The sequence below is a fragment of the Cupressus sempervirens genome, chromosome 4 (assembly GCF_028749045.1).
Source record: "Cupressus sempervirens isolate cs-2001-9-10 chromosome 4, ASM2874904v1, whole genome shotgun sequence".
Lineage (NCBI taxonomy): Eukaryota > Viridiplantae > Streptophyta > Pinopsida > Cupressales > Cupressaceae > Cupressus > Cupressus sempervirens.
The window spans coordinates 576613823-576627227 of NC_143121.1; the positions used below are offsets into that span (position 1 = coordinate 576613823).

A 13405-nucleotide genomic window follows, 5' to 3' on the forward strand; every position below is an offset into this window, starting at 1 on the left:
TTTAATGATATCTCTGCTGACCATGTCTCTTATGTAGTGATAGGGAGTCTTGATATGCTTTGATCGATTGTAGAAAACTAGATTTTCTGACAACTTGATACAACTTTGATTATCACAATGAATCACTGTTGGTTTTAGAGGTTTTCCAAATAGCCCAAATGGTAGTTTCCTTAACCAAACTGCTTCACGTGCTCCCATGGAGGCAGCTACATGCTCAGCTTTAGTAAAACTCAATGCAACCACTGGTTGTTTTTTGCTGAACCAAGATATCATTGCTGACCCAAGACTGAAGCAACAACCTGTAGTGCTTTTGCGGTTAGAAGAGCAACCTGCTCAATCTGAGTCAGTATATCCTTCCAGATTTATCTCAATGTTTTCATACTTTAATCCAAAGCCAATAGATCCTTGTAAATATCTTAATATATGTTTTGCAGCCATAAGATGAATCTTCTTAGGTTTACACATAAAATAACTAAGAACATTTGTAGCATAGCATATGTCGGGTCTGGTATTCACAAGATACATAAGGGATCCAATTATTTGTCTGAAGAGAGTAGAATCAATGTCCTCAGATTTTGCTGCTTCTTCTTTTAGCTTGTGTAAGTTTGTTTCCATAGGAGTAGATAAGGGCTTACTATCCATCATTCCAAATCTAGGCAAAATATCTTGAGAGTACTTTCCTTGATGTAAGAAAATGTAGTCTTTCTTCTGATTTACTTCTAATCTCGAGAAGTAGTGTAGTAACCCTAAATCTTTCATTTCAAATTCAGCTATCAGATCTTGTTTACATTTTTCAATTAATTTATCATCACCTGTGATTAGCAAGTCATCAACGTAGAGAACAAGTATTACCATCTCATCATTTGAGGTTTTGAAATATATGTTTGAGTTAGCTTCATTTTTTGAGTATCTAGTTTGGATAGATAAGTGTGTGTCCTTTCATACCAAGCTCAAGGAGCCTGTTTGAGACCATAGAGTGCTTTCTTGAGTTTACATACATACAATTATTTATCTTTTATGATCAACCCTTTAGGTTGTTCTATGTAGACTTCTTCATTAATGATCCCAGACCCCATTTAGCAAAGCAGTTTTTACATCCATTTGATGAATCTTCCATCCTTTTGATGTTGCAATTGCAAAAATTGTTCTTATAGAAGTGTAATGAGCTACTGGAGCAAAAGTTTCTTCATAGTCAATGCCATCTTTTTGAGAAAATCCTCGAGCAACAAATCTAGCTTTGTGTTTTTCAATACTTCCATTAGTGGCGTATTTGATTTTGTATAACCATTTTGAAGATACAACTCTTTTGTCTTTAGGCCTAGTTACAATATCCCAAACATCATTCTGAATTATGGAATTGTATTCTTCTATCATGGCATCTTTCCACTCTTGTGATTTTAGGGCTTCTTCAGCTGTTGATGGTTAAGTTTTGTTTAGCTCAGTTATAAGAGCAGTGTAACATGATTGATTTCGAGTTTTCTTGTTTTCTTTTGAGATGTCATCTGGTTCCACATTGGTTTCTTCAAGCGTCTTCCTTGCCCATAATAGTCTTTTCTTCCCATTAGTTATATTTGATTCTCTCTCTTTAGGTGTGTGCTCCCTTTGATTTTCAGTTTGTCTAATTTCCTCATCATCTGAGATTGGTTCATCTTCTATGCTGGTTGAAAGTTTTAAAGCAGAGTCCTCTTCAAAAATTACATCTCTACTTATTTCAATTGATCATTGTCCAGGAATATAAATTCTATAACCCTTGGAATTTTCACTATATCCTATAAATATACCTCTCTTCCCAGAAGGTTCAAGTTAAGTCTTCTTTTCTTTGCGTATGTCAATATATACTAGACATCCGAATATTCTAAGATGACTTAGATCTGGTTTGGTCCCTGAGAAGACTTCTTCAGGTGTGGTATTCTTTAGAATTGAATGTGGACATCTGTTTTGAATGTATACTACAGCCTTAGAGGCTTCTGCCCAAAATGAGACATGCATATTTTGATCATGTAACATAGCTTTTGTAGCTTCAATGATGGTTCTATTTTTTCTTTCTGCGACTTCATTTTGTTGAGGATTATAAGGTACTGTATACTCCCTCTTAATCCCAACAGAATTACCAAACCTTTTGAAGATATCAGATGTATATTCTCCTCTATTGTCTGATCTTAATGTTTTAATCCTTTTACTTGTCTGATTTTCTACTAATGCTCTGAAGGTTTTGAATTTTGATAGAACTTCATTTGATTCTTTGACTTTCAAGAAATAGATCTAGGTCTTCCTAGAAAAATCATCAATGAAGGATATGTAATAAAGGAACCCTCCTAGAGATGGTGTGGGCATGGGTCCACAAAGGTTTGAGTGGACTAGTTCCAAGACTGATTTTGACTTATGTTCACTAGAGGGAAAAGGTTGTTTTATGATTTTCCCTAGAGCACACCCTTTGCAAGTTCCTATATAAGATGAGTCTAGTTTAGGAGTACCAGAATTGATCTTATCTAAATTAGGAAGTGAACTAAACCCAATGTGCCCAAGTCGTCTATGCCATACTTCATTAACATTAGATGTTTCAAGACTAAGGGCTTGAGTTTGAATATTGCTTAATCTATATAATGTTCCAAATCTGGACCCTATGATAATAGCACTTTTCATATTTGAGTTATTAGGCCAGTATAGTACTTTGTCTTTGTTGAAGGTGACATGATATCCATGATCGGTTAGACTTGAGATAGAAATTAAGTTTCTCTTTATGCCTGGTACAAACAAAACATCTTTAAGATTAAGTGTAGTTCCATCTTTTAATTTTATAGAACAGGTTCCAATACCTTTTATAGGATAGGTAGAGTTGTCTCCAATTGTAACTCCTTCAGTGATATAAGTTCCAAATATATCAAACATATCTTTGAATCCAGAGATGTGATAGGATGCACCACTGTCTACGATCCAAGCTTCTTTATTTGAGTTTACTTAACTTGAAAGTGCGGAATAGTGTAGTTGATTTTCATTTTCTTTTGTTTCAGCAATAGAGGCTAGAATTTTCTCTCTCTGGATAGTTTTTGAAGGTGTGTCCTATCTTCTCACACTTATAACACTTAACATGAGAATGATCTTTATTAAAATTCTTTTTATTATTATTGAATTTTTTCTTACGTTTATTCAAGATAGTGTGAAGAGCTTGATTCTCTCCCTCTTGATTTGAAGTGATCCCTCTGGAGATTAATCTTGATTCTTCTGCTATGCATTCATTTTTCAATTGATCAAACGTAGGAATTGAAGTTCTACTTACTACTTGTATGGAGGTATCCCAAGACATTGGAAGCCCTCTCAGAGCTATTAATGAAAGTTCTTGATCTTCTATTTTGTTTCCAATGGAAGATAATTGTTTCTTCGTTTCATAAATTTTCTCAAAGTAAGAGTGAATAGAATCTCCTTTTTCCATTTTAATATTCAATAATTGAGATTTTAAGGTGATTAGCCTACTTGAGTTATCTATCTCAAATGTATTTTTTATGGTCTTGAATACTTCATATGCACTTTTGATCTCTGATATAGAAGGAAGGATGTGATCTTTAACTGAATCAACAATGATTTTCCTTGCTTTATTATTACGTCTTTTCTAGGTGAGTTTTCCGGTTTCATCTTGAGGTATTGGGAGATCTTTTTCAATGTAGTCTTCAAGTTCCAGTTCTTCCAGAATTGTAATAATACGGGTTTTTCAAGAGAAAAAATTTGATGCACCTTCCAGTCTATCTTCCACTCTAACGTTATTTGCCATTATTTCTTCCTTTGGTCGAAATTTGAGATTTCTCTACCAATTTGGCTTTGATACCATGTAAAGTTTTAATATGCTGAGGTCTTCTAATTGGCGTAAATCTCAATTTCAATTTATCTTGATAATGCTGAATTTGATTTACAGTGTGGACTGTATATATTCCTTTATATTGACTATAGAATGAGATAAGTATTTCGAAGGAAGAAAACAAAAATGAAACTGATAATAATCTACGATGAGAGAGTATGATTGCCTTAGTTATTGATCAAGTTCTCATCACAAACCTTTACTTATATGTGTGCATATAAAGGAGAGGTCATGGTGAATAGTCTCTTTGAATAGTTGCGATGACATCAGGCACGACAGCCACGATGGTTTGTATTAGTTATGGACTGTTGTTAACAAAGAACCCACTCATGATGATTGGTAAGAATAACAATTATTACCTGCCGATAACAATTATTACTTGCCGATAATAAAGTCTTACGTGAGGATAGTATGCTATCAGCAATTGGATTACATACAAACTGATTCCTAATATAATCTTAAGTATATATAATAATAATAATGATAAGATATATATATATATATATATATATATATATATATATATATACAATTAATGAATCAGTTATGTAATATTAACTTGAGGATAGACATAAACAATATAGATTCAATTTCACACAAGCTAACTTCTTAACACTAAGTGACCATTAATTACTTTATAATCATTTTTTTGTGATTTAACTATTTTCCCTTTTCTTTTTTTTCTTTTTAAAATTTTTTTTAATTCAATAATTCTATAAGGTAAATATTATGAATTATTTGAAAACTTGATAAACATTTATCGTGGACTTGGTTGGGAAGTCTACCAAGGTAAATTTTATTTTGATTTTAAATTTTAATATTTATTATAATAATGAGTGATGGTGAAATAATGTTCTATCCATTAAATCAATTATTTAATTAAATAAAATCCAATTAAATTAAGTTGTTCCAAACGTTCTCATTGGAAATTCTTTTCAATTCCAGAACTTATCAATTATCAATATTATAAGATGCAAGAATTATTAAATATCATCTAGAAGAATCACTAATTTAAACATTGCAAAATGTTTAGGTAACCATATATTAAAGAAATCTAATTAAAATTTGCAAAGATATTTAATTCTTAAGAGACCAAATTAAATATTGCAAAATATTTAAATATTTCATTTTTCACAAAAATCAAATTAAATATTCTAGGAACTTAATTATTCGTGAAATATTTAAATAATCATTTCTAAAAAAAACTCATTAAACAGTTACACAATTTACTTAAAAGGAAGCACATTAAATATTTATGAAAATTATAAATAATTTACCTCTACATAAGCACATTTAAATATTAAAAAAAAAAAAAATCTAAATAAGTCTCTTCTAAGAAATAAAAAATTAAATAAAACTTGATAATAAGATCACATGTCATACTTAACAAATTATCTATAAGTATATGAAGATTTTTAAGGAGTAGCCTAGAGGGGCCATGACATAAGAGCTCCATCAATGTCAAGTTCAGTGGTCATTATTCAATGACTTGGAAACAAATCTCTAATCTGGTACTTCTTGCATCTATTTGTGCAACTTTAAGTAAGCTGTCAAACTGAAGGATAATGACTTCAGTATATGAAAGGTTGATTAACAGGAATACAAAAGCTGCAAAATTCGATGGGGCATTGTCTATTCAGACATTGTTATCATTTATGCATTAACTTTTCTTGGGACTATTTCCAATTTTGTTTGCCGGGATTGTTGCCCAGGAGTGCATCTCGTAGGATTTTAAGGCTTAGTTTTAAAAATTTATTACATCAATATGCTAAGGAAATTACCTCTGCAAATATGTTTCAAATCCAAGAGGCTTGAGTTGCTACAGATTAAACTTATGAAAAAGGTTGCAGATTTGGCTTTTCTCAAAAGATGTAGGGACCCTCAGTTGATCCCCTCCTTTGTCATGATTAAACACCACCTATGGGATGCGTACACCAAGAAAATTTTCCTGCGTGCAAGTCTTTCCCTTCTTAGATGTGTTATTCAGTCCACGAGAAGATCTATTAATCATCTCAATGCCAGACTGCTCCCCCTACATCTAGAGCTCGCTTGTTCCTTGCGGCAAGATCTCTAGAATTGACTTGACACTTCATCGCATACCAAGGCATTGGGACGTCAAAAGGAATGTATCAGCAGGCAAAAAAGAAAATTTGAGATGATGGCACACAAGGCACATTGTTGTCAAGGAACTTGCAGCTCTCGACAGTCTCTTTCAACCGTCTAGCGTCCATGGGCACAAGACCATGCGCTCAATGAGCCCATGCCGAACCTAGCAACTAGTCATATTCGCAGGACCTCCACTTCGCAAGGCATTCCTCTTCGGACTCACGTTTTTGTTGGCATAAACCATGGGCCGGATTCAGCTAGTTGGCGACTTTCCTGTTCTTCTCCTTAGGGGATCAAGCGCTCGCCACCCTTCTCTCCTCCCTCTAGTCTTAAGGCAGCGCCAAGGCTCAGCTCTCCATCTCTGTTGGACCATCGAGACCCCCCTATGCAGACAATAGTTTCACAATGGTCCAATTCCTTCAACGGCTCCTCTCTTGCTAGCCTAGGTATGTCTACTTCTTTTGGTATTCCTTCTACGCTTCCATTGTATGTCACGTCTTCCATTAATGGCGGCATTAATGTCTCCAAGTTAGCTGTTGAATCTCGAGCCCCTCTTGACATGGCGCCACCCAATGATGCGACCCTTGAGTCGTGTAAGCCCGCCACCCTTGACCTGCCGACACTTGCTACTTCTAGCCGCCGTAGTCAGAGTCTGCCTCTCGTTTCTAGCCTCGTCCCTTCACCTGCCTCGGGCCCCTCTCGTACTCACCGATGGAGTGGGTTTGTGGGGAAGGAGTTAACTTCTTTTCCTTTGTCCCCGTCCCCCTCCTCGGTCTCCTTAGTGGGTGTCCCGCCCTACCCTTCTTCTCGCTCGTCTAATTTGGTGCATAATTGGGACAGCAAATTCGTCGTGAACTTATCGAATGCTAACCTTGACCCCCATTCTTTTAACCTCTTGAAACGGGTTCTTAATTTTGTGGTGGCACCTCATTCCATTATGCATCTTGACTTTCTTGTGGAGACTGAGAATGCCATCCGTGCTCTCCCCTATGATGCTGCTGAAGAAATTAGACAGGACTATGTAGTGGCTTTAAGGCGTGCCAAACCTCCTAGGCGCAACATCCCCAAAGCGGAGTTCATTTCGTTCAAAAGTTTTTTGCGTCACATTGACTTAGCACCAAAGCGGACAAAGGTAATGCCACAGTCATCATGAACAAACAAGATTATGTGGCTAAGATGCTTGACCTTCTGGCTGATTCTCGTAGCTACAAAACCTTGTCCCGCTCCCCTTGTGCCAAAATTTTGAAAAAAGTTAAAGCCAGTGTCCTGGCCTCATCCTTTGATGCTAACATCAAAAAGGGGTTAGTTCCTTCTAGAGAAGTCACCCCCCACATCTATGGTGTCCCAAAAATTCACGAGGGTATTCCCTTGCAACCAATCGTTGACACCATAGGCTCCCCCATGTACCCTCTTGCTGCCCATCTGGCCAAATTAATCTCGCCCTTGGTTGGCAAATCTGATTCCTTTGTCAAAGACTCGACCCAATTTATCGAATTCATCAAGGACGCTTATCTTGATAGTAATGATGTCTTGGTGAGTTTCGATGTTGTCTCTCTCTACACTAATGTCCCAATTCCCGATGCAATTGAAATAATGAAGCATAAGACCAATTCAGAGATCGCTAGTTTGGTTGAGTTGTGCCTCAGATCCACTTTCTTCTCCTTCCAAGGTGTCATATACGAGCAAGTGGACAGGGTGGCCATGGGTTCCCCTCTCTCCCGGTCGTTGCCAACCTTTATATGGAACATTTCGAACAGTTGGCCCTTCGAACGCTCCCTGTTCGACCTAAGTGGTGGAAGCGTTATGTTGATGATACTAATGTGTGTTGGCCTCATGCGCTTGACAGATTAGAGGAGCTCTAACAACACATCAATAACTTAGCGCCTAGTATCTCCTTCACCAAGGAGCTAGAGTGTGATAATCGATTGCCTTTCCTTGATGTTCTACTCATCAAAAAATTTGACAACTCCCTTGGTCGTTGTGTGTTTAGAAAGGCGACTCACACAAAATTGCACATACACTCCTCCCACCACCATCCCGGCCAAAAATTGTGCATTCTCAAGACCCTTGCTTTGAGAGCCTACATAATTTGTGATAATGATTACTTAAGCCTTGAGCTCGACCACCTTCGCAAAGTCTTTAGGTTCAATGGATATTCCCCTAGACAAATATCTAGGGCTCCCAACCAAGCCAAGTCCTTCTACCATTCCCTCTCTGTTCCCAAACCTTCTCCTCCCCCTCTGGTGGTGAATGCCTCGCTCCCCTTTGTGGAAGGCCTTTCCCACAAAATTTCCAAGAACTTGACTAAGAAAGGTCTGCGTGTAGCCTTCAAACCCCTCTCCAAGCTTAGAGACCATGTCCCGACAATCAAGGACTCTAGAGACAGTTTTTCTAACTCAGGAGTCTACAAAGTGGTTTGCTCCTATGGCACACCTTATATTGGCGAAACAGGCCGCTCATTCCACACTCGGATCAAAGAGCACGTTGCCGACATTAGACACGACAGAGTGTGCAAATCGGCCTTAGCGGTGCACTCCTTCTCGACCAAGCATCACATTTGCTTGGAAGACACTCAGGTCCTAGCCAAGGAGGACAACTACTTTAAAACGAAGCTCTTAGAAGCTATCAAGATTTACAAACACCCCATAAACCTTAATCGTGATGATGGTTGGATCCTTAACCCCTCGTGGCAACCAATGTTGGCCTCGCAGGACAGAGACCAACATCACGTTTGTTGACCTTCCTCTTTCTTCCCCCCCTCTCCCTCCTGCTTGTTTGCTCCCCTTCCTCCAGGTGTTTTTCCGGTTCCCTTGGTGCTTCGGGTGGTTCACTCCTCACCTTCTGCCTTGTTGGGGTTTTTTGGTTCCTCTTTGGTTCTTCTTTTCTTATTAGTTCTTGCTTATGGGGTGGCTCTTCTTGTTCGTGCTGTAGGGGTTTGTTCAGGAGTCTTGGTCTAGTTGTCGTTTAGCAACCCCCTTTAGCTCCTTAGGGTGCACTTCTTACACTCCACCTTGTGGTTAGCTTGGGCTTGGGTGTTCTTCTAGTGTTTTGGTTTCTTTTGTTTGTGTGATTTCTTTCTTTTCTTCCTTTCTTTCTTTCTTTCTTTTCTTTTCCTCCTTGTTTCTTTGCCACGTCTGTGTCTCTTTATTGTGTTCACTCTTATTTTGCTTGTATATTCATTTATATAGTTGGATACGTGCGCTCATATATAAATACAAATAGGTATATATATATATGGATTCACATATATACATTATGCATATATTCGCATACATTATATATGAATATATAATATATGCAAATATATGCATGGCATATATATGCACACACATATAGTTATGTATTAACGCACATTTATTTAGATTGATATACGTTTATATATATATATATATATATATAGAGACACACACACACATGCACGCATATATACTTATGCATATACACTTTTGCATTTATTTATATATAAAGATATTGTATTCAATTTTTCTTTCTTTATCATTTTTTCTTTATATATATACATACTCCTGCATATATATGTATTTATTCGTACTTATATCAATATTCTTATAGGCCTTTTTACTCTTTTACACATGGTCACATATTTTTACATATAATGCATATAAATATATCCTTTTTCTCATTTATTCTCATGCACTCATATTGCACACACATTTATTTTATTATTTTTTGGTTAGATTATATATATATATAGCCCATACACAGTATTAACACACACACTCATACTTAGTATTAAACTAACATTTTTATTTTTATTTGTTTAGTTTATATATATATATATATATGTATGTATGTATATATATGTGTGTGTGTGTGTGTGTGTGTGTGTGTGTGTATATATGTATGTATGTATAATATATATATTATATATATATATTATAGATATATTTAAAATATATATATTTTACATATACATATATATTATATATATGTATAATATAATATATATATATATATATATATATATATATATATATAAGCAAGCTTGTTAGTCCCAGGAACTAATGTTTTTGTTAGCCCTGTCAGAATTAGTTTATATTAAAAACAAATATAGTAATCTAAAGCTTTTAAGGTTAGATTTTTAAAATCAATTATGATATGCAAATTCCTATTTTCTCATTGGTTGATAGCTAATTTGCTAGGGTTTATTTCATTTTTTTGGTCCCAAAAAATGGGGAAAAAAGAGGCAGTGCTCTGACAGACAATTAATTGTCGCTTATCCTTGCAGCTTTACTCGAACCTTCCTTCCGAACCCATTATTAATGTATCTTCTTCTTGCCCATTGTATTGTCTGCAATTTGGGCATATTGAATTGGAAATCTGATTTGAGGCATAGAATCAACAGAACAATAGAATTTTTTGGCATTTCACAATCTATTTCACAAAATTGTAAGCTTTTTAAGTTTCACAAAATTGTAAGTTTTTTAAGTATGTTTTTGAATGTTGTTAATGGCTTGAAATTTAGCCGAGCATTTTAACATGATTTACTTTATACTTTTGGGTGTTTTCCCACAATTCAGAAAAAACAACAATTTTTTTTTTAACAAATACCTCTGCAATGCACAACTGCACTTACTAGGAAAAATTGAATCTTATTCTAATACTGTCATATACTAATGACAGTAATACTTAACAGAAATGATGAAGCTATAAGCCCATGTTGATGAAGCTATAAGCTCATGTTTCTAGATTCCTCATAGGCTTTGGAAAACTCATAAATTAAAGGACACATTTCTTCCTTCCCCAACTAATAGGCATGCATAATCTGGCCCAAAATCTAGCAATAATTCTTGAAGATTCAAGGCACTGAATCTTTTATGGTCGTCATCCATGGCTGATAGAATTTTTTGTCCACCTAACTTTTGCACATCAAATTTGTGTCAAAGATGATTTTGCTTAATGTTGAGACAATGACTTGGCTCTAGTGCTTGACTATACTTCATGTATTGCAAAGGAGGGTAGGCTCTGAGACTTGACTAGAATGTGTTATAAATTCATTGGGTTACTCATAATGGTTTGGGTATTTGAGGGGCAAATCTATTGAATGAACAAAAAGAACTATATTCCTACAGTGGAAGAGGAATTATTTATAGATCAAACCCTTGATCAAGCTAGACATGTGAAGAAACAAACAAAATACAGACCTTCTTTGCAATAAATAGTCTTGCAACTTGCAACCCTTCAACAAGCAAAACAAAATCAAAATCGTAGAAAATGAGATAAGATGTCATTTCTATTTGATTTGATAGAAAAACATGCAAAGTTTGGAAGCACAAAGAAGGCACGTGTAATGTTTGATAGCTTGCCTCCAACATATGTGGCTTTTGTTTAGCGTGTCTCTTTTAGAGAGTGAATGATTTTAATTTGTAATAAGGGACTAGGCCGGCTCATTGAATCAATTAAAAAATCTAACATAGAAAACGTCTTCAAAAAAGATAATAGGAGTTGGATGCATAGTTTTTCCTTCTTATGTTGTCCAAGCTTGAATTTGGGAGGCACTCGATATCATATTTCAGCATTAGAAGCTCTACTTCTGTATTTTGAACAATAAACAAACAAAGAAAAAGCCTCTAAGGAACAAAACATTAAAAAAAACTCACTCACATTAAAGTAAGAGGAATCTAAGAATATATTTTTAAAAATGATTTAAGAGAGACAATTTGAATTATTAAGATCTTTACAAAAGGCATTCCTTTTCCACATTGTTATTTATAAAGAATGAGATTCAGAACACACACACACACACATAGTTAATGTTATTAATATAATAAATTGGACGTATACTTGCCTTGTTAAAATTTTATATGTATGTATGTATGTAAGTAAGTAAGAATTAATATAATAAATTAAGATGAAAATTTATAAATAAGAACTTTAGATATATGGATATTTTATATAATAGGTCTTTTTTTCAAAATTTTCTAATAATAATATTATAAAAAATGGTACTTGTATTTTGGCTAATAAGTAAAATTCTCTTTTCATATCTTAATTTCAAGCACTAATTTTGTTAATTGTATATAATGCTGGAATACCATATATCTACAAAGACATAGTGATAGAAGACTACAACACAAGATTACGACACAAAAGTGTCTTTGGACAAAGACATGGTGATAGAAGACTATGACACAAGATTGTCACACAAAAGTGTGTCTTTGGACAGTTTGTATTCAGGCAAATTCCAGGTTACATCATAGTATTAAAACATACATAACAATTTCGTACTATTATACAAAATATGTTTCATGTTTACAACTTACTACCTTGTACTTGATTTATTCTATATAATAAAACATTTGTTTTTTGTTCTCAAGTCTTTATTTCACCTTCAATTTCCTTTACAGATACCAACTTCTTGGCTGCTCTCACTTCTTTAGAAGGCAGGGACTCTAGCTCAGCAAGAGCTCTTGTTGGCCCTTTTCTCATCTTGTGCTTTTGTGTATTTGATTGTTTCTATTTCACTCTGATTTTATCTCGTCTATATATAATTTCTAGGGGGCTCTTATATATATATATATATATATATATATATATCGTGTATTTATATATAGCGTGTATTTATCATCTTTTTTGACCTTTTCGCATCTTTTGCTTAGGATTTTTTATTGTTCTTTTATATTCTTGTTGTATTGTATATAATTTTTGAGGCTCACTCTTTAGTTTTTTCTAATTTAAATGTTCTTTTATTTTTTATTTTTTATTTCTTCTCGTGTTAATTTGCAATTATTCACCCCTTTATTCAACTGTTGCTTTTTAGTTACTAAATATTGTTTGTTTTGTCCTTGGGTTTGTTCCTTTTTGGCCCGTTGACTTTTCTTGTTTCTTATTTTTAATTTAATTTATTTTCTTTCTACTACCTCGGGGTGTGTGCCATCTTTCTTACCTGTTCCCTTTATCTTTTGGGTCTAACATTATCTGCAACCTACTTTGTTTTGTTGCTTCTCTTGCTCTTCATCCTGATGATGGATCACGTAGTGTGATTCGAAACGTTGATGGTAAAAATCTTAACACAATCGAATCCAGAAGCATTTATACGATATAATGGATTGTGGAAATTTATTCTCTTTAATTCTGCAAATATTGTCAAATTTTAATTTTCAGAAAAGATAGTACTATAAATTTTTAATGCATTATTCTTCTCTTTTGTGTTTTTTCAATTTTCAGGCTCCACAAAAACATCAGAAGTTTGTGTCCCATGTCTTGGGACTACCAATGAATAAGGTAGTTTGCAAGGCAAAACGCTTAGGTGGTGGCTTTGGTGGAAAGGAGACACGGTCAGCATTTATAGCTGCTGCAGCTGCTGTACCATCATACCTTTTGCGACGGCCTGTGAGGATCACTCTTGACAGAGACATTGACATGATGATCACAGGACAAAGGCATGCTTTTCTTGGAAAATACAAGGTATTTAGAGAATTTTTGGTACTA

General features: G+C 34.8%; 1 protein-coding gene across 1 annotated transcript in view; it reads left to right on the forward strand.

The window, feature by feature from the left end:
• Nucleotides 1-13405, forward strand: part of LOC149562510 (xanthine dehydrogenase 1-like) — a 205887-nt gene that overhangs the window by 99049 nt on the left and 93433 nt on the right. The window contains exon 8 of the mRNA XM_089825993.1: nucleotides 13142-13381. Within this exon, the coding sequence (XP_089682119.1) occupies nucleotides 13142-13381 (240 nt within the window). The remainder of the gene's footprint in view (nucleotides 1-13141; nucleotides 13382-13405) is intronic.